We start from the raw sequence: 22,297 nt of genomic DNA on the forward strand, positions 1-22,297 counted from the left end.
GGCACGAAAATGAAGATGCTTCAATTTTTTTTTTTTTACACCAAGGGCATGTGTGCCTGACTATGTAAAAAGGCCTCAAGGTGTTAACATCTCAAATGGTGATGTTGATGAAATGTGATCGGCTGCTCAGTATCACACAGACCACACCGTTTTTTAAGTCAGTGCACCAATTCCCAACCACTGCCGGTCCCAAACGCAGCGAAAAAGCGGGTGGCTTATATCAGGAACGACATCCGGTGCAAAAACAAACATGCGAGTGACTTGCTGTACGACCCTTGACAAGGAAAAGCGTAAAGTCACGTCTTAATAAAAGATTATGGGAAGGATAAAACTATTTTTAAAAGAGGATCGGGTTACACCAACTGTGGGTCTGGAATTGAACCCTTTGAGGGTCAGCGGTCACACTCCAGTGGACAACTTATGTTATCCAGTTACAGGGTGCATGAATGGGTTAAACTTGTATCTGCGTACCCCACGTTCGAGATTCCACTGTATCTGGTTAATACATCATGCCTGCCGTGTCCTCCGAATCAAAAGAGAAGAGCGATTCAAACCACCCGGTGTCTGTTTTTGTTTTCTACCAGTACAAGCACGCCTGGGCTCGATAAAACCCGACGGGGATGCGAGGGAGGACGATAAAGAGTCACAGAACATCCCGATCACGTTTGCAAAGAGCTCGCAAAAAGGCACAAGTCAAAACAACACCGGACGGGGGAAGCAGCTGGTAGGAATGTTGTCACGGGAAACGTCGAGAGGCATTTGATGTGTTCTGCGGCCAGATGTGTTGGAAGCAAAATAAGGTGAAATCCTGACAGAGTTGGGACATGGTATAGAGCAAAGCGCAAGTGAAACACACACGCTTTTTAGCCTTGCTTCCCACACAAACGCGCTGATCAATTTCAGATGTGACGGTCACGTTTTCCGATGTTCTGTTCGAGTCCAATGTCGTTTCTATCAACGTCGTCTGTGGTTATTCCACCCCTTTGACTACAATGCTACTTTCAAGGAACTGCGGTCCAAGTACGTGTTGTACAATTTTTTTCAATCCGTTTCCTTTTTCAGCCAACAGCACTCAGAAAGACATACGCCAAGCGGCCATAAGTCAACGTGAAATGCCAAAACAGCGTAGTTCCGGACTAAACGTTCCACGAAGGGCTTCCCGCCACCCCCTCCCCGCCTTACGGCTATGCGACACAAACGTAAACGAAGGATCCTTGCACAAAACAGCATATGTCTCATGTAGAGAAGGAGTTTGGCGGTAACGACACAAAGTGGTTGACCTTTGACATTGACAAAAAAATAAATAAATAAAAACGCTGCATTTCTTCCTCCTTCTTAAACGCTAGTAAGCTGTGTTTCCACTCAGGCAACGGATCTTAGGAAACCTTCGAGATATTGACCCGCCACTCTCAAAATATAGACACAAAAAAACAAACTGCGGGATAGCGCACCATTTCCGCACTTTAACTATTCCAACGGTCTTCCTTTTACAGCTTTTTTCGGCCTCGCGGTGGATGGAAGTCTTCATTCAGGCCTAAGCGTTGCTCAGTTATGCATACCCACAAGCTTTTTCATCTTGATTTTTAAACTGAAGGGCTGCTTTTTGTGTGTGTGTGTGTGTGTGTGTGTGTGTGCGGCGAATGAAGATGAAGGTGATAAATGAGGTGAATTTTTCAGTCTAAGGACTTCTAACACTATTTTTCCTCTCATCATTCAGTCATTCAACTGTTTTTGAACTGTTTTCAATTTCAATTGTTCGACTCAATGTATTTTGACCATGAATGAAAAGTGGTATTAGTGTTTTGATGTCACCCGTTTTGGCATTTGTTTGCCGTTAGCGTTACCTCACTTTCAGAATTTTTGCTTGATTTTCACAGGGAAGATGATGTGCATATCGAAGGCTCTCTGAAATAACGATCGCCACCTTTTGGAAGAATGGAAGAATATCGTAGGGGCATGTTTGAAAAATTCGAGAAATTGAAAAAAAAAAAAAAGAAAATTGGAAAGAAAAACAGGTTTAAATTTCCATCACTTTCAGTGACTGGTTTTCTGTCAGAAAATATAATACAAATAATGTTATAATTTCTTTCCAAAGTAAAATCAAATGTTTTATTTTGATTGGATACAAAGATAATCACGTCGCTAGAGAAATTTGATAATATTTACTGTTGAGAATCTGAAATTCGAAGCATTTGGACTATTTTACATGACAAAAAGGCATCTAAATGATTCATCAATTAATTTGGCACTCGATTAGTTGTCGATTAATCGATTAATAGTCACACCTCTAAAGAAAATGGCAATTCCCCTTTCATATATTGGCGAATTCACAGGTAGCGGGTTGCATTATGTTGTGTTTCATTTTAAATGTCACTAAATTTGTTCCTGTTTCCAGAAAACATGTTCCCCTACCGTCCCGAAAGTGAACTGTGAACTTAAAACTAAGGTATGTACCGAGCTATGATTTTCAGCGACCCGTTACGGGCACGAGTTGGTCGCCATGAGATAGTTCAGAAAAATGTAGTACTAGTCCCACATCCCCGCCGATCTACTTGCAAGCGTGGACAGGCTCGAACAAGACCGGATGCGAGCTGCGCAGAGTCCGACACGTGAGTTTGTACGCTTATGAAGCGCAATGGCAGGTTTAAAAGGTGACGGCGGACGTTGAAGAAGAGCAGTCCATTTGTGACCTTGGTCAAAGAGGGGCTATGGACCCTCTCTTGATCCATCAGGAGAACCCGAAACCCGGAAGGAGGTTCATGCCCTGCCTCCCTCTCATTCATCAACAATGCCTGTCATTTTGAATTGAGTTGTAGCTAGTTGTAGTTTCCTAAAAGGTGGGTGTAATTTCAGTTAGTTTTTGCATTTTAAGATCTGTTTTTATTTCATGTTGTGAACCAAAATGTTTTGTCAATTTTAATTTTAATTAATTAATTACATTTTGTTGTTTCGTTAATTTTTGCTCATAACCTTGCTTGAAATACGCACAAAGTAAATGTCATCTCTCATTAAGAAAAAAACCCTTGCATTGAATTTTCCATAGGTGTGAAGGCTAAGTGTGAATGTTTGTTTGTATGTGATTAGCTGGCGAATCGTCCAGGGTGTACCTCCTTCACCTTTCTGGTATTGGCTCCAGCTCACCCCAATTTTGTAAACCAAACAATGACAATAAGGGCTTTCACTTCCATTCAAATGAGCAAAAGGGGAAAATGGACGACAGTTGCCCACCCCCAGATTGAAATGAAAGCTCCACAATACATTAAACAAGCAAAAGGACGGCGAGAGGAGAAGGAAACATGAGCCCTGCGATGTCACGAGCAATGGACTCCGCTGGTGTGTACGTGAGTGTGTGTGACAGGTTTGCGGCATGCTCTACCCTCAGGCTAAAGTCAACTATGTCGACGTTGTGCATGTGGATTTCATTTGGGATGAGTTCAGTTACCGTGAGTCTGTCCATGGAAACGCAGCTCACCAGGAAGCGATCTGTTTTTATTAGAAACCAGCAAGCCCGAAATGACTGAAATTGATATTTTCTTGGCCAATTGATCCCACGTGGAAGCCCTACACTACACACACTGCCGATTGCTTCCAAGTTGGTTCATGCTCATGACATTTAGCTTTTCTATTGTCTGTGCAATAAATACCCCAATTGCTTTGTGTCTTTTCTTTTGGACAAATTTGATGGCGAGAACGACACGAGTGCCCGAAGCTGTCACACCCAATTAGGATGAGCAAAAAAATCATTTGAAATAAAGCCTAGCGTTGATTTATGGGCACTATTAAAACATAAGATAATTCCCTAAATGGAGTAGTGCAAAAAATGTGATTACAAACCACACTGCCACATTGAAAGTCTATCATTCATTATAATAGTAATAATTGCAGATGGCTGCTATTGCGTTTAAGTAATAACAGGTAACAAACAGCACGGTGAGAAGAATAAACAAAAAAGGCTCCCATGCAAGGTAAGGCTACTTCAAAAACTACGCTATGACCTAATAAAGGAAGGAAAGGAACAATAATATGGATGCAAGCACTTAATGATATTCTTCCCAAGAATATATATTTTTCTGCTATATAGTGTTCTGTATCGTCTATTCTGATTAATGGGGTGTTCTTTTTTATCATTTGTCGACGTTTCGATGATTGCTTTTATTGATCTCCTCTTTAAAAAACTAAATATATTTCAGTATGGAAACTTCTGATGAGCTGCTTTGCTCTTGGTTTCAAAAATATGAATAATTGTATTAAACTTAGAGGAGCAATTATATTTATTGATTAAGTATATCGGGGCGGCCCAGTAGCCCAGTGGTTAGCACGTCCGCTTCACAGTGCAGAGGTATCGGGTTCGATTCCAGCGCCGGCCTCCCTGTGTGGAGTTTGCATGTTCTCCCCGGGCCTGCGTGGGTTTTCTCCGGGTGCTCCGGTTTCCTCCCACATTCCAAAAACATGCATGGCAGGCTGATTGAACACTCTAAATTGTCCCTAGGTGTGAGTGTGAATGGTTGTTCATTTCTGTGTGCCCTGCGATTGGCTGGCAACCGATTCAGGGTGTCTTCCGCCTACTGCCCAAAGACAGCTGGGATAGGCTCCAGCACCCCCCGTGACCCTAGTGAGGATCAAGCGGCTCGGAAGATGAATGAATGATTAAGTATATCGTTGAATTATTGTTATAACTTAATACACAATGTGCAATAATGATAGATAGATAGATAGATAGCTAGATAGATAGATAGATAGATAGATAGATAGATAGATAGATAGATAGATAGATAGATAGATAGATAGATAGATAGATAGATAGATAGATAGATAGATAGATAGATAGATAGATAGATAGATAGATAGATAGATAGATAGATAGATAGATAGATAGATAGATAGATAGATAGATCGCTAGCTAGCTTGACAGATTTAAAGAGAGAATTCTAGCTACATTGCTTGATCACCAGAGAGCGAGCGACATTGATCGCTAGCAGGATAGCTAGCTAGATAGACCGCTAGCTAGCAAGCTAGTCATTTAGGATAGTAAGCAATGAGAGTAGGTAACAATAAACATTCCAATAGATTTTTTTGCAATATCATTCATGATTATAATTCAAATTTCAATTAATGAATACTGCTTCATTAAAGTGCACAAAAGCTATAGGATTGATTATGTTGCTGTTGTTTTGGTGGGTTGAATGCATGAATACTGTATATTTGTATCTGTTGAATAAACTGCTTCAAATACTTTATGTGGCATCTCGGTTGTATGTTCTCGGATTTTTTCATTTAATTTTATTTTTATTGATGCCTTCTTTTAACATGTGGAATATGTTGTGAGCATGGAGAAATGACAAGTGTCACAGTTTGGGTTCTTTAATCAATTGAACAAAGGGGAAGCAGCTGACTCAAATATATATTTTTGTGTATATGTCCTAAGAAATAAATAGCATCTTGGAACAATTAAGTAAAACATGCATAAATATAATACGCGAACGTTGTAAGGAGATGTTTGTCTTGTCAGATTGACGTATCTGCGACGCATCAATCTGAATTAAGCGTTGCCAATTTCTGCTCGTCGCCAAGTTTTTTTACGACCGCCCGTGATATGTTTCCTGTAAAGTTGCATGTCACAGTGCTGGAGTCATGCTTTGCTTTTATTGAAATGTATATAGGGACACACACTCAAGCACGCGCACACACAAACGGGCAAGTATAGAAGCTTTTTAGATGCTTTATCACAAGTCGTTTCTTGTCTATAATTTTATTTGTCAAGCCGCAGTAGATATTGTGTCAAATCTGTTCAGTTCTTCGTCAGAACAAAGTTGGGTCGAAATGAATGCTGACAAGTGTTGCCAACAAACTGAAATATAGAGCAGTTGGAATATTGTAAAGGAACTCATAATTTTTAAAAGAGTGACAGTTAAAATCAAAGCCACCGAAGGAGAACAAGTTTGGGGGGTCAGATTTCAGAAGTCATTACATACAATGACATGTATATTTTGCTTAGTGAATTACTATAGTTTAAATCGAATGAAAAATACTATTTGGGCAATGAAATATTTATCATATGAAAGGCTTAAAAAAAATTAAATACTTTATTCTGACAATTTTAACTGCATTGAAACATTTTTTTCTCTCTCCCGCCGAGTTATGGTTTTCCTTGTCAACTTTTTGCTTTTATTCTCCTATTTGTTTCTATTTGATTCTTCTAAATCTGAGAATTTAATATTGTAAAAATGATTTTATTGATCTTATTAATCTTTGAAAGTAAAGATTTAAAAAAATCGGTCATATAAAAATAAATATTTCTCTCAAAAAATACTAAAATGTTTCTCTTGAACTTTCTTCTCATAAAATTAAGACTTTTTTTCTTGTGGCATTGAAATTTTATTCTTTTATTCTTGCAACTATTGATAGTAAAATTACAATCTTTACTTCTCTTAAAATGGGTACTTTACGACCATTATAAGTAATGAAATGGCTTGTAATATTAAAAGGGCATTACTGTAATTTCAATTTTTTTTCCCCTTTCATGGTGGTCCCAAAAATTGATATGCGCTATGATGGACAATTTGTGGTGCATATCAATGGATGTCTTGTATTGTCTCGTCACTTTTGAGTCGCAGGTTCAAATAACTGCCCCGTGTGCATTAAATGCAGACAAAGACTTTTACGTGGGATGAAAAACATTAAAGCTGCAACATTTACTATTAGCTACTGTAAGCAAATAAATATTCTTGTATAAGTCAGGGGGGAATCTTTCAGAAATAAACATCAAAAACAAAACTCGTCAAAATGGGTGATACGGATAAACAGAAAAAAACAAATAATGGGGAGGAGGTATTTGTGTGTTTTTCATTGTAAATAAATTGGCGACGCTGATTTCAACGACGCTTCATTGAGAGACAGGACAGCCGCAACACAATAATTGATTTTGACGGTGGTTTTCTCGGATAACATTCAAATTATGTTAACTTTCAATTAAAATCCAAATACTGTATTCAGATGCCAGTCATTGTTTGGGTGGCGTATCCCTTTATCAGTAAGGCCGAATACTACACACCCTTGTTCAAGTGCCAGGATTTTGTGCCACAAAAAAAAAAACGAGATCAAAATTGAATTTTTTTTTCAAAGGAATATTTTTAAAAAGGAAAAACAAACAACTAATATCATGTGTCGCACAAGTATGCACCATTTTGTAAAATTGGGGATGTGGCTGTGTTCAAAATAAAACAATCTAATTAATTCTTCAATTGCAACAGCAGCATCAGTCTTACCACAAAACCCGAAGGCTTCTGGTAGAAAAAAGAATCATTGGCATAAAAAGCCAACTAGAACACCAGAACTGCATTTGTGCTATACCAAATGTATTTTAAATGGTGGTAGGGGTGTGCTAAATCCTCTTTAATAGTTGATTATTTATTTGGTCTCATCTTTCGATAAACTGTAATAAACGGGGTCATTCATTCATTCATTCATTCATTCATTCGAATGAATGAATGACCGGGTGTGTTGCCTTTATCTGTCCACTGTTGCGCATTTAGTGCTTTCACGTACACATCCTTCCTGAGAACTGACCATTTTTTTGTGAAATGTTTTTTTATGCTTTTTTTTAAAATATACTATTGATTTCCAGCATGTATCTTTCATTGTATGGTGCGAACATTGCTTACAAAATGTACTGACTGGAGTAAAGTAAAGTTTAAAAAAAAACAAACAATGAAAATGCTCCATCCACCCATTCTCAAACTGCCAAAAAAAAAAGGAAATAATGTCCTCTGTACAACACTGTATTTACTTTAAAGAGATACAAGAGGTCTGAGCAAGAGCACCGGCAAATGTTTTTTTTTTTAAATAAACAGTCACACAAAAAAAAAAAGAAATAATAATATGCCACTTGGGAGAAAACAAAACCAAACCTCCTGTACAAAGATACATTACACAAAATACAACAACAGCCGCTTGTCGCTGTTTGATAAAAAGCCATAATTTTAACTCTTATACACAAATATACACTTGTGTACTCAGGATACATGGTGAAGGCAATGAGAACAGCATAGATATAACATTACTGGACAGCACCATCTTGAGTGGGAGGGGAAAAAACAAAAAATCAGATCCATGTGTTTGTAATGAACGCCTAAGAGAAGCACCATTGTGTGTTTTAGCTCTTTTGTTTCTCTGTTTTAATCAGCACCATGTCATTTTGCAGGGCTCCGACTGGGTGGGCTTGGGGTGTGTGTGTGTGTGTGGGGGGGGGGCAACACATGCCAACGAGCGCACACGTGATAAGCGACCCTCAGTTGAGTCTCCCCGCAGCGTTAGACTAAATACACATCGGGCCCAACTCGCGGTGACGCGCCACCGGACGAAAAGGCCGATAAGGGGTCAGGGAAGGGAACACTATCGTACCGGCTTCCATGGTCTGCGGTGCCAGGAGGCGGAGCCTACGCAGGGTTGCAGGTTGCACTGCTCCATGTCCAGCGGCTTGTCCAGGATGTCGCAATTGTAGTCGTTGAGCCGCTCGCCGTTGGGCCTTTGGCACACCACCAAACGGGTTCGCCTGCCTTCTCCGCAGCTCTGAGTGCACTTGAGGGAGCAAGCGAGATGTACTTCAGGGATCTGGTGGTACCTTGACTCATCTCATTTCGTCTATCTAATATGTTGGGATTTTTCATTATGGTTATTTTATTTTTAGTTCATTTTGATTTTACTTTTTTTTTAATTCAGTAAATTCTAATTCGTTTTTAGGACAGGTTTGTTAATTTTTTGTAGTTGCTTTTGTTTAGTTTTTATTAGTTTTAGTGGTTTTTTTAAAATACATGAAGTATTTGTAGAGTGCAAGATTAAAAAAAAGACTCTTCTTCCTCTTTTTGTATGGATGTACAGCAAGTGAAATGAATACTTAAAATGAAACCCGAAAGCTCATGTATGATATTAATTAACAAACTTAGTAAATTACCCCAAAACTAAGGACAGTTTGGCTATGGAGGTCATTTTATAAACAGATTAGTTGGGTTTTTTTTGCACACATTTCCATTTTTATTTTATTTTCAATTGTGTCACTTTTAGTTGAAGTTGTTTCATTAGCTTTCTTCAACTATCATAACCTTGGTGGGGTCACTCATAAGTTTGGGTGTGATGCCACTGTGTCAAATCATTATTCACTCCTGAATTAAATTGCCATTACATTTTGGCTTGCAACACAAAGCAAAATATTGAACAATCGACATTCCTAACGTTCCGAAATAAGTTGTTGATGCTGATGTGTTCCTTCAAGAGTGCCGCTGAGAGAGCCATTTCCGTCTGATCCATGCTCCTTGCGAGTGTTCTCATTTTGGGGTTTTTTTGTGTATTTGACTCTTTTGTCCTGTTCAATACGTGCCTCTCGGTACAATGGTGGGTATGTGTGTTCCACATACTATTAGAATGAAAAAGAATGGACCGCTGGAAATCAAGAACCCAATCCATGATGCACACTTGAGTCAAGATTTGGCAAACTCTGCCGTATGACCATGCTGGCGTGACACAACACAGACACAACAGTTGATTGCAGAGCGGGAAGTGTCGTAAGGTTCAGCGTGATTAAAAAGAGAAAAAAAAACGAGAAGAGAAGCTCACCTCTCCCCAGACGCCGTAGTTCCACAGCGGGCACGGCCCCGAGTTGCAGCTCTTGGATTCGGCTGGCTTGACCCTCTCGTCGCAGTAGCTGTTGCTGCGGCCGTTGGCGTCCTGGCAAACCACCACTCGTCTCTGGAAGCCTCCCGCACAGGTGCTGGAACACTGGGAAGCGCAAAACACGTCACATGCACACGCTACCAAAATTATTCTTTGAAATGTGTTCCGTTTTTGCCAAGGGTGATTCAAATTCATCTTTACTGCCAGTGAACTCTTTACGAGCTGCATCGAGCAGGATTCCAAACATATTTGTGGGTCTAATGCATAAACATGCTCGTTTTGGACTTTGCATTATATTGAGAAACATTTCCAAATGCCTGACCACTGCTGTTAAAAACAATTTCTCAAGCCCAAATTGTTCTTTCTGTGGGCTGAACAACGCTGCCTTGACCCCCCTACCACCCCCCCGCCCCTGCACCCAATTACAATGACACCCCCCTGCCAGAGTGCAGGGGAGCACGTTCGGTGCTTTTCACACGGGAGGACAGCCGCAAATAAGCATGAACAGAAGTGTTTTCACTAAACGCCATGATAGGTGAGATTTCACAGTGGGTGTCGGTTGGGATAAAAGTGGCAGATTAAAAAGACTAAAAAGATTTTTTAAAAAGCGTAAAACAATTCCTAAAATTAAATTGAAAAAAAAATAGTTTTCCATCAATGAAATAAAATAAAACTTAAAACGCTTTTTAAAAAATGAAAAATAAGTGAAATTCCATTTTAGAGGCGATAATGATCACACAAATGGCGTCTTTGGCAGTTAAAGTCACATTTTAGCCTTTGGGGTCGATTTTAAGTGCTTTTATATTTCGATATTACAGCAGCGAGATGGAAGTCGGAAGCTCGAACAATCATTGCAGTCAACAAACACAGGGCCACCAGATGACGTTACTCCGAGGCAACCGTCGTGCTTGCAGAAACACAATCAGAAGTAGGGTTGTGACATATCAAACTTTAGAAGCAGTATCATGCACTACACTGACTGCAATTCCAAGTCTGAACTATTTTAACAGAAACTGCATATGATTTGTGGATGGTTGTTTTTAAAGAAATGTTTTAAATCGAATTTACGGTGATGTTTTTTTGCTAATCTTGCACACAAGAAATATTTTAAAAACTAAATCTAAAACTCATAAAAATTCAATTAAAATGAAACATTAAACAAAATACCCCCCCTCCCAAACCCCTCACACAAATCCACCCTGAAAACTTACAACTATATAAAAAACAAAACTAAAAAACCTCAAACAGAAATAACAACTACCTCCAAAACTAATATAACACTGGCTTGAATATGTAATCTTTAAATACATCCATAGCTAGTATTAAATGCCTTGAAATAAATAATAAAGCATTTTGTGGTGCCACTTCTGCGACCACTTGAAAATAGAAACTGCCAAAAACACGCCACATTGTACACACCACACGAACGGATCACAACAACACAAGAGGACAAGGTTCTGCTGGATTTGTTGACATTAAGGAGATAAATTCAAGACTAAACGCAACAGGAAAATAGAACTCAGCGGGAGCACGATAGCCTCCAGACGATCCTCATCATTGAACAAAATACCACAATTGACAGGCTGTACATACTGCGCCCCAGGGTCCGGTCCTCCATTGGTTGTCCGTTGACGGCACGTTCCAGCTATTGTGGCCGGGATGGCGGCCTGGATCCTTGGGGTATCCGTACGGTTGGTCGTTGATGCGCTGCCGGTTGTTGACCGAGGAGCACAGCGCGGTCGTGCACTCTTGCTCCGTTGCGGGCTTCTCATCTGGATCGCAGAACGACTGGTCCACGGGCTGGTGGTAGTTGGAGCACAGGACCTGTCGGGTGGACCTTCCGGCACCGCATGTCACTGAACACTGTAGACAGAAACAGACTTCATCTCTTAAATGTCCCTTTTTTAGCATCGGTCCAGGTTTAATAGTGCTTATCCTGTTCTAGATCTTGAGGGAGGTCGAACCCGCTGACTTTGAGAGACGCGGGAAAGACCACGGACGGGTAGTAGTCATTCACAGGAATCAATTACACTGGTCAATAAATAATGGACCTTTTTTAATCAGGAGTGGAAAGTATTTTTTCCTAGATTAATTTTTAGCGCAATTCCAAATCCGAATAATCCTAGTAGTACTAGTACAGTACTACTATCAATAATACCGGTAATCTCCATCCATTACCCAAACTGCTTATCCTCACGAGAGTTGCGGGCGTGCTGGACCCTATCCCAGCTGTTTTCGGGCAGTAGGAGGGGTACACCCTGAACTGGTTGCCAGCCAATCACAGAGCACACAAAGGCAAACAACAACCATGCACACTCACAATCAAACCGAGGGACTATATAGAGTGGTCAATCAACCTGCCATGCGTGTTTTTGGAACCCGCAGAAAAACCACAAAGGCACGGGGAGAACGTGCAAACTCCACCCAGGAAGGCCGGAGCCCGGATTTAAACCCTGGACCCCTGTACTGTGAGTTGGACGTGCTAACCAGGCAGTCACCAACCGTGATGCTCAAGAATAATACAAATATAATATGTGGAATGTATTATATTTCATAAATGTTATATATACAGTAATATTTATGAATTAAGGGTTAGGCTCAGCAACAGGTGGATTTTTATTGAAACGGTATTGGTAATCATTAAAAGGCATCATAAATCAGTATTGCGCAAGCTTGTGTACGTCAAGATTAAAAACAACAACAAAAAAACGTTTTGAAATCAGTGTCAAAAAACAAAGAAAATTGGGACACAAAAAGCTATCCATCCATCCATCTTGCTCCGATTAAAAATTACTGTTGACCAGTGGAATCATTCACACTCACAGTTACGCCTAGTCGTCCATGAGGCTTGTTTTTGGAATCTAGGAGGAAGGCAGAGTACCTGTGGAACTATTCTAACCCGGGGCTCCTCCACTGTAAAATAGACGACCGAACGCAATAAACGCAAACTCCACTCAGAAAAGTCAGAGCTGATCCAAACCAGAAACCCTTGACTACAAAGCCACCATTTCAAAACACCTTGGTCACATTTACACGTGACCATCTCAGTTTTACATCAGATGGGCATGAAATCTTACATTTTGGTGGGGGCTGGGGGGGTGAGGGCGGTTGATACACGACTTGAAAAACCTTGGTTTGGCTGATGTGGCTTTGATCGTCATATAAGCATCAGCCAGCTTCAGGGGGAAGGCAGTTATGTGAACCGCTATACCGTATTACCAATGACAGTGATGTGATTGCTAAGGGGGAAAAAAATAATTACTGTGTGTGATCTCCATCAAAAATTCCCATGACTCAGGACGCAACAGACTAAACCTGTTATATCGAAAGTTGACTTCATCCCAAATGAATGCTGAATGATGAAAAGACGATTCTCGGAAAAAGTCACTCGGGCTAGTTAAAAGAAACACTCCATTGCCCCTATGACATCATCGACATTGGATGTGAACAATGGGAGTGATTACAGTAAATCTCCGTAGCTGGGGGGGAAGAAAAAAAAACATCTGCATGGATTGGACACAGCAAGCTAACGGATCACTCACAGGCGACCATTCCCCGCTGCGCCATTGGCCGCAGCGGCTGAAGCAGGCGGAGGTCTCAGGCGGTCGGGGCAGGTGGACGCAGTAGGACTCGTCGGCCACGCCGCCCTGGGAGTCTCTGCAGCTGACGTAGCGTGCCCGCTTCCCTTTGCCGCAGGTTGCGGAGCACTGGAGGGGGGACACAGTCAAAAGCGACATCGTTTTCATTTCCCACAGAAATGGCAAGGACCCAACTGGAATTCTTACAGTGCTAACAGCTAGCATGCTAGCATTTAAAATGCTAACAGCATGCATGGACAAGACGATTACTGCAAAAACAGTTAAACAGTGTCAAGTGGCGTGGCCGGAACCGACTGAACTGCCATGGTTTGACTTTCGAGGTTTTGCCGCGATACAATTTTTGCAATAACCAGTGAACCACGTTGAAATTTTGTCAATGTACTAGCCAATCATTTCACGCAAAAATTGAAAACAAAATCTCTTTGCTTATCGCTTGTTTCCTCTTTGTGGCAATTCGCTTCATCTTTGTCAACCCACGCCATGTTTTTGTGGTTCAACAACTCAGCTCAACTTTATTCATCGAGCACTTTAAAAACAACCACAGCTGCATAAAAAAGCGCTGTAAATCAAAAACAGACATCCAAAAACAAAGACGGTTAAAGTAAAAAACTGGAAGTATTCTGAATCGGAAGTATTCTCGGTCCATTTTTCATGGGGGAATTTGGGGAATTGCCATGGTTACACGAAACACTTTTAAATTATAAATCACACGTGCCACAATTGGGACATGTGCAGTCCCAGTAAAAAAAAAAAAAAATCCCAGAGTATTCATGAGGAAAAAGATCACAACATCAACACATCAATTGAATTGAAAAGGTTTCCGTGATTCCCCACAAAGTCCATTTGGCATAAGCATAAATAGTCCATCTTGCTCTGCCCAAGACAAATTATGCGTTATCACGCACCACTGCGTTTGATTATTAGAAGCACTTCAATAAAAGAACCGTCTTACAAAAACACGCTCAGCATTTTGGCTTTGCAGTTTGTTTATTGGTCGGCTTCCCCGTGTTCTTCAAAACAGCCCGACCCGGCACGTATTAGCCAAGGCTTGCATTGAACCTATTGCTGAATTCACTCCAATGGATTAGAAACAGCTTTCAGTATGTGGCAGGGGCCGCCGTACGTGTAGCCTCTAGCGCACGATGACGGCACATCACAGGGAAAAAAACAAAACCAAACAAAACAAAAAAAAAACATTTTCGAGGGCACGCCTACCGAATGCAATCAATCAAAGGAGCCGTTCAAATCCTTGCATATTGGTAACTCTGCCGAGAAGAATGCATATGGTGTGGTGGAACAAGTGTGACCGCACAGTTGACGTCGCGTGACTGATGGCGTTCAATGTCGACTGGCGTTGAGATGTGATTTTCCATTTGCGCTCACTAACGCTACGAGGCATCGAACTGCGTGAGACTTGAGCTACAACAACGAGCCTTCTCTTCTCTATTGATCGCTGCAAAGTCAAGTAGTCGAGTCACATTTGTTGATATAGGCCTTAATCAGAAAAAAAAAAGAGTCTCAAAGGGCTTCACGGGCCCACAGGTGACAAGTCCATCCCCTGACATCACCCCGTGAAATCATCCAGATCGTTTCCAGGCTCCTGCAGAGCTTGCTGGTGACCTCAATGCATAACGGCGTGTCTGAAGCTCGCTCATCAGGGACATTTTTAGCTCACCAAACAATTATATTTTATTCATTCATTCATTCATTCATCTTCCGAGCCGCTTGATCCTCACTAGGGTCGCGGGGGGTGCTGGAGCCTATCCCAGCTGTCTTCGGGCAGTAGGCGGGGGACACCCTGAATTGGTTGCCAGCCAATCACAGGGCACACAGAGACGAACAACCATCCACGCTCACACTCACATCTAGGGACAATTTTTAGAGTGTTCAATCAGCCTGCCATGCATGTTTTTGGAATGTGGGAGGAAACCGGAGCACCCGGAGAAAACCCACGCAGGCCCGGGGAGAACATGCAAACTCCACACAGGGAGGCCGGAGCCGGAATCGAACCCGGTACCTCTGCACTGTGAAGCCGATGTGCTAACCACTGGACTACCGGGCCGCCTGTTATATTTTATATTATATAAATAAATTATATTTGCGATCAACTGAGTGACGGGTCGTTACTTGAAAAACTCGTAAGGTGTGTGTGTGTATAACAGTGGGGACTCTGAAGTCAAGGTCCCACTGTAAATTATGCTTCTGTCATATATCTCAATGGTATTTTGAATACCGTTGTGACAACACATGCTGTTTTCTAAAAAAATAAAAGAAAAAAGAAAAAGAAAAAGTCCGTTTTCGGCTGCGTGTCAAGTGTGCGGGACCTGCGTGTAAACATTGAGTGACATTTTGCATCCTTACCGCTGTCCAGGAGCCGTATCGCCACTGTGTCCCGTGCTGAGCGGAGTTTTCAGGTGGAGGTGTGCTCTGGACCGGAGAAGCCCACGGGCACGCCGGCATTTCACAGTCCTTCAGATAACACACATACGAGATTATGATCATCATCCATCACTTACGCAGTTTGGATATTAACTTTCCAGGCACACTAGAGAATAATGATAATAAGAACAATAATAGAAAGGTGTTGTTATATCTCGGCTAATTTTGCGCATCAAACTTGAGTTTACAGCATGTCTGCTGCCCTCAGGTGGCAACAAATAATTTGCATTGTTTTGTGGATATTTTTTGGATATTAAACATTGAACACACACAAAAATTGAATACTCATCCTGCAAGCATAAGTGGTGTTCAAACTTTTTTCCTCTGAGGGCCGAAAAAAGAAAAATGGAGCGTTCTGGTCCTTTGTTAGGACACTACTGATCAACTGAGAAACAAAAACTTGTCTCATTGAAATCAACTTTAAAAAGACCCGTATGACAATGCTGGTTTGGTGTAGATCGATTCATCTTTGCAATTTTACAAACATACGTGAACCCACTAGTTAGCAAAGCGGTGAGTGCGAGAAGCTAGCATAGCGCTAGTGCTGGTTCTTGTTAAAATCACAAAAGACGGAAGGTCCAAATTAAAAGTCCTTGCTTCATACTGACTGGGAGTCACATCAAGTCAAAAACAGTAGAAAAGTGAAAACCAAACCTGCCCGAAGCAGACAAGATGGCTAACGTGCCGTGCGTGTCGGTTTTACCTGACTGTCTCTTGGCCTGGCGGCAGCGTTGCACTCTCTGTCGTCCACTGTGTTGCCATAGTCCCCCGACACACACCTTACTGCTCTCATCTGGTAGCCTTGGCCACAGGTGACTGAACACTGAGACACACGCACATGTTTGATCTCAAACATTATCTTACTGTGTCAAGGTCAAAACCTCAGACCGGGAATCGGTTAAAGTCCAGCAGGGGTTACAAAGTCGACATATATGCACTGACACAGACAAAGTGTGTGTGTGTGTGTGTGTGTGTGTGTGTCAGATTTAGTCTGACGGGATATGAGGACAAAGCGAAAGTGGCGTAGAGGAAATGGGAGCTGGAGTCAGGGCACGTTGTGCAATTCTTTGGTGTATCACGTTCCAACACACACACACATTTACACAAATTGGAAATATCTAACGATGTTTAAGAGTCACTTTTGGGTGATAAATCCCTGCCGCTGGATCCGGTGTCACTTGTCAGAAAATAATTCATCAATTACAAATGCTGCTCTCTTCATGTATATATTGTTCACATTTTTTATTTGGAGATATCCTGTCAAGTTTTTCTCTTATAAAATGGGTGCCTCGACTCAATATAACTTGGGAAAGACTCATTTATAGTGTTACAAATGCACCGTTTCTTTTTAACTACAAAAAAAAAAAAGATAAAACGAAAAGCAGATGCTTTTGTCTACACATAGACAATAAGTGAGATTTATGCAAGCGAGGCCCCGTGTGTCTCTGTGTGCACACTTGTGGTCCACACACAGACACAGTTGGGAAAGCATCTGGCTGCGAAACTGCAAGCCACACATGAAAGCCATTTCCTCAGACAAGCCACGCACACGTCGACCCACTAAGCGTGTCTGCGACCAACCTACGTGTGTGCTTGCTTACTCACCGCTCCCCACACGCCGACCTGCCAGGATGCGCATTCGGGCAACTCGCAGCTCCCGACGGAAGCGGGTTTGCTGGACGGGTCGCACATGTGCTCACTCAGCTTTTCCTCTCTGGTGGCTCCGGAGCACGAAACCTGCCGGTGTTTCGCCCCTTTACCGCATGTCACCAGGCACTAGATGGATCGACATCAGTCAGGGTCAGTTTGATCATCGAATTCTAGTATTTAGTCCATTCAGTCAAATGAATTCATCCCCAAACGGTTCTCTTGGCTGCACTGCTTCCAGTGCGTGGATTGGATAATATTTGTCCAATCAGATTTCAACTCATCTTCCCACGGCCTTCGGAATAACTAGTGACGGCCGATGCAACGACAATTTGGACCAAACGCTGTTATGCGTCATTAATGTGTGATTTTAAATATTATCTAGTTGTGTATTCTATTTTTGCTCATTTTCATATTCCATTATTGTGACTTGGTGACACCCTTCGAGATAAAAGTAAGAAGTCGGTGCTACTGCATATGCAAGGTTTGGTATATGTTTACTATGTTTCCTGATTTCAAAACGGATCCGTGGGTTGGAAAAAAATGAACAGAAAAGCTCAGCGGGAATTCACCAGAACGTCCGTATCGTCCACTCTCGGGCCCGTTCGCAGTTCGCGATCTGCAACCATGAATCAATTGACTAAATTAGCATCTCTGTTGACATGGCTGAGTGTGGCTGCCTTTACAGCAGCTCCTATACTTTTTTGTTCTTCTACTTTCTTCCTTTCATAACTTTACTGCTGTAAATTGGGAATTTCTCCATTGTCAGATGAAGAAAGGTTTTATCTTATTTTCTAATTTGATAGAATTTGATTCTGAACCGCTCCGAATGATGTACGCGGCACAGATGTGTGATGTTAAATGGCATTTTTGTAAATAATTAATGCCGTCTATCATCACCAAAAGTACCAAATGCATGAGGCGCCACTGAACTCGAGGTTCACGTCATGATAATCATCCCCACCTCAGTCCACTCGCTGAGGGTCCACTTGGGACACGGCTGATCATTGCAGGCTTCGGTGACCACTCTCTGGTATTCGCCGCACTCCCTGTCCACCAGCCGCCGGCCCAGATTGTTCATGCAGTACGACTCTCGGCTGCGACTCCCTCGCCCACACGTCTTGGAGCACTGTGAAAAGAACGCAACGATAATCTTCTGCCGAGCCCGAATTCTGTGAGGTGAGAGGATGGTTCGGTGGCTGTTTTCGGTTTGTTCATAAAAACGACACGATTGTGATTTGGTAACCTCGTCCATTTCTCTACCTTCAATCCACCTATCGATCCTCGATCTATCTAGCATCTAAATTAAATTGTACATTTAGCTGTGGTTAAAATAAAGAAATAAAAATCAGCTTGCTGTATGTGTCAGTCGGCATCAACGTTTTCCCGCCGACTCCGAAAGGCCCAGCGCTTCCTTTTAAGATGCTGAGGTTAACAATACAAAACCGGCAATGTCATTATTACTGAAGAAGTTCAAGCTGGTGATTGCTGATAGCTAACGGGACATCGCAATAATCATGAAATCATTGACCTAATTATTGCGCCCGCTCTGGGAAAAGGATTATACAAGCGCCGCACGCAACTCTGAAAAGTAATATTAGCACGATGCTAAGCGAACGCCAACAAATAGGCATCTCTTGACTTGCAATTGCAAGCTGGGAGTCCTAGTGAGAGAAAAAAATAAAATCTTCCTCTTACATTCAACAGGTGTCATGCTTTTAATGTGAATTCCCGTCCCCGTTCTCCTCTACCTGTGACCAAGCGCCATATTGCCAGCTCTTGAGAAGACAATCGCCGTGGCAGCTCTCTCGAGTCGGAGGTTTGACCACATCCACGCAGGAACTGGCCTCCACTCGCTCGCTCTGCCTCTTCATCAGATTGTACTTCATACACTGCACGTCCAGGCTGCGGTAGCCCGCACCACACTTTGCTGAGCATTCGCTTTTCCCGGCGACATGCCACCTGGAGACAAAATATGAGCAGAAACAGTCGAATAATACTTACAAGTAGTACAGGTGGTGCGTGTGTAACTTGGAATGCAAATATAATAATAATACATTTGATTTATAAGCGCCTTTCAAGACACCCAAGGACACTTTACAATAACAAAAACACTATAAATAAAACACAATAATATATTATTATGTTGTCTAATCAGATATGAGCGCCGGTGAACCAATAAAATAAACTAAAGCATTTATTCCTTTCTAATTTAGCTTTGGTCCAATTGAAAGCTCCGGCATGATTTTGACAAAGTTTAAAAAAAATTATATATATATATATATATATATATATATATATATATATATATATATATATATATATATATATATATATATATATAATATATACACACACACACACACACACACACCGGTACATATATATGCATCATGACTTTGACAATGTTCAAGCGTGATTGAATTCCACCAGGCTCCTATCCAGAAAAAAAATACAAATAAAAATATGGAATGATAACGCTCATGTTGTCTATTGCCTTGCAGGAATGAAACCAATGTCAACTTAGTTCGCAGCCCTGTTGTGAGTGGAAGCAGTGTGTGTCGGTTACTCAACTGATTTTGGTTTATGTTATTTGATATTTGGGTTGAAATGTTTAAAAAAAAGCACTTCATTCCATGGCATTTATAGAGCACATGGTACTTTTATGTAATACGGTGGATAGTGGGTACGCCTTTTTGTGCCGTGTGATGACACATTTCACGCTGGGTCCATTGAAAGCCATTGATTGCCTCGAAAGTGTCGACGTAAACCGAAGACTCTGTATGGTAATTAGTACTAGAGCGAATCCCCACAATTCGCACGTGCAAATAGCGAAATCCACACCCCATCAACCTACCCCAAAAAAGGTTTGGAATTGCCTTTGAATGTCACAAAATGGCGGTAAGCACTACTTTTTGTCTAAATGAAGAACCTTGACTCGCTTCAACATAGTTCATTGGTGACATGATGTCACGGGACGGCAGCAAAGCACTACTTCTGTCTAACTGACATTCCTCACCCCTTGGCACCAGAATACCAAACTGTGGCGACAAAGTACAACGTTTTAAATTTCAGGGTGAAGAATTTCTCTTACCTGACACTTCACAAGAAATGTAAAACTTATCCTTGAAGATATGATGAACGCATTTGTGTAAAGGAAGCTCCTCAACTCACTTTAGCAAAGTACAGCTTGTTGGTTTTGTTTTCTACATATGATTGTTTTCCTTTGATGTGAATCTCACCTGACTTCACAGTCGTCGTTGCAAGGCTCTTTGACAGTAGCGGGATGAGGTAAATGTTCACACCGCTGGTCCGATACCTCGAGGCGATCGCTCTTCCGCACGCAGGCCGGCTTGCGCCGCCGCTCACCTGCATCAAAGCACACGGGTGTGCGCACACACACACAAAAAAAAGAGCAAATCAAACACAGAATGGCAAATCAGTCAGTGCAATCTTACATTTATTAGCCAAAAATTAATCGAGTAGCCTTGTGGGTCTACGTCAGTCTCACACCTCATCATGACGTCTTTTTGGGGGAACTTTGACCCGCGGAAAGACAAACTAACCCGTCTTTAACCCTTTCATGCACCTTGTAACCTGATAACATGATAAGCTGTTCACTGTAGTCACCGCTGTCCCTCAAAGTGTTCAAGACAACTTTTGACGAGCTTGTGCTTGAAGGGTCTGCTGTGGCAAAGGTGTCGAGCGATCTGAGTGTCTGGGTCAAAGTAAGGTCAATAGGAAGGGGGAGACACAATTATTTTTTTTAATGATTCCAGAGGTATTTTTCAAGTGACGCTAATTTGTAGGAACTCTTCAATCCGTGTACCAATTTTCTCTGTGATATGCTCATTTGTAGTCATTCCTGTTTGAATTTTAGAGACACTCACTAAGTCACAATTTGGGTCGAATTACAAAGTGAAGCCACACACACAAAAATAAAGGCACGCAAATCTGAAAAACCCAAATTTGAACCGGGTGGTGAATGGAGGATGATGTCAAATAAATGAATAAATAAATACATTGATAAAAATATTCTTCGTTTGTTTGTCCAGTCATTAGTTTACTTTCTCGTTTGTGGAAAATAACAACACAATTACTTCATAAATTGACTGTTTTAAAAATCAGTTTCTCAAGTTTCTTTTCTTGCGTGCGAACCATCCACGTTTTAAAAAAAAACGAAATCAGTTATGTTCTTTTGGCATAACACTGCTAACCAACATAAAAATGAAACAACACCGCTCGCCTATGGGATTTTGTGCTTGGCAGAGGTAATGAACACTTTAATATCCTTGGAAGAGGGAATCAGAGTCGCTTTGTTTTTTTTTCCACTTTGAAAAACATTTCATTTTTGGCCCTTGCGCACAACCATTCAAGACTGAAGTTGTAAGTTGTACCCTGACAGACGCGGTTGCACTCCAGCCATGGGCCTGAGGGATCCCACACAAACTGCTCCCTGTGCTCCTCGATGGGGATATTGAAGGAGTAGCGGACGTCTGGGTTGTAGAGGTTTCCCACACACAAGACCTGCAGTAATGGCAGGGAGAGTCAAGGTCACAGAAAGCTCTACTTTTTTTAAAAAAATGTTTTTACTTTTTTTATTTTGTCTGCGCAGAAGCTTAACCTTTCAAACGCATATCAGTTACAAAGTGCTGATAAAGAAGAGGAACACGAAATCAAGACAGCTTCAATCGTGTGGACAATTGACAGTCAAGTAAACCGTGTGGCAATCGAGTGCCTGAAAGATAGTAAAACCTGCACATCAACACCAATATTCCTGTCGAGCACTATTTTAAGGTCTGTGTATTTCTAAAATAATACAAACACATTTTAACACATATAATATATTTAGAGCGAGCGAGAGAGAGGAATTATTATTTCCAAACTAACAAACATAAATTATCATCTCACAATGTATGTGAACACTGATGTCCAAAAATCTACAT

At 41.4% G+C, this 22,297-nt stretch overlaps 1 protein-coding gene across 1 annotated transcript in view; it reads right to left on the reverse strand.

The window, feature by feature from the left end:
- Window positions 1-22,297, reverse strand: part of LOC127597562 (A disintegrin and metalloproteinase with thrombospondin motifs 20) — a 96,269-nt gene that overhangs the window by 21,116 nt on the left and 52,856 nt on the right. Inside the window, exons 18-28 of the mRNA XM_052060664.1 lie at window positions 21,749-21,878; window positions 20,594-20,720; window positions 19,103-19,313; window positions 18,316-18,480; window positions 17,310-17,480; window positions 16,408-16,527; window positions 15,627-15,734; window positions 13,209-13,373; window positions 11,260-11,529; window positions 9,610-9,771; window positions 8,401-8,577 (exon numbers count right to left, since the gene is read on the reverse strand). Coding sequence (XP_051916624.1) covers window positions 8,401-8,577; window positions 9,610-9,771; window positions 11,260-11,529; window positions 13,209-13,373; window positions 15,627-15,734; window positions 16,408-16,527; window positions 17,310-17,480; window positions 18,316-18,480; window positions 19,103-19,313; window positions 20,594-20,720; window positions 21,749-21,878 — 1,806 coding nt within the window. The remainder of the gene's footprint in view (window positions 1-8,400; window positions 8,578-9,609; window positions 9,772-11,259; window positions 11,530-13,208; window positions 13,374-15,626; window positions 15,735-16,407; window positions 16,528-17,309; window positions 17,481-18,315; window positions 18,481-19,102; window positions 19,314-20,593; window positions 20,721-21,748; window positions 21,879-22,297) is intronic.

The sequence above is a fragment of the Hippocampus zosterae genome, chromosome 3 (genome assembly GCF_025434085.1).
Source record: "Hippocampus zosterae strain Florida chromosome 3, ASM2543408v3, whole genome shotgun sequence".
Lineage (NCBI taxonomy): Eukaryota > Metazoa > Chordata > Actinopteri > Syngnathiformes > Syngnathidae > Hippocampus > Hippocampus zosterae.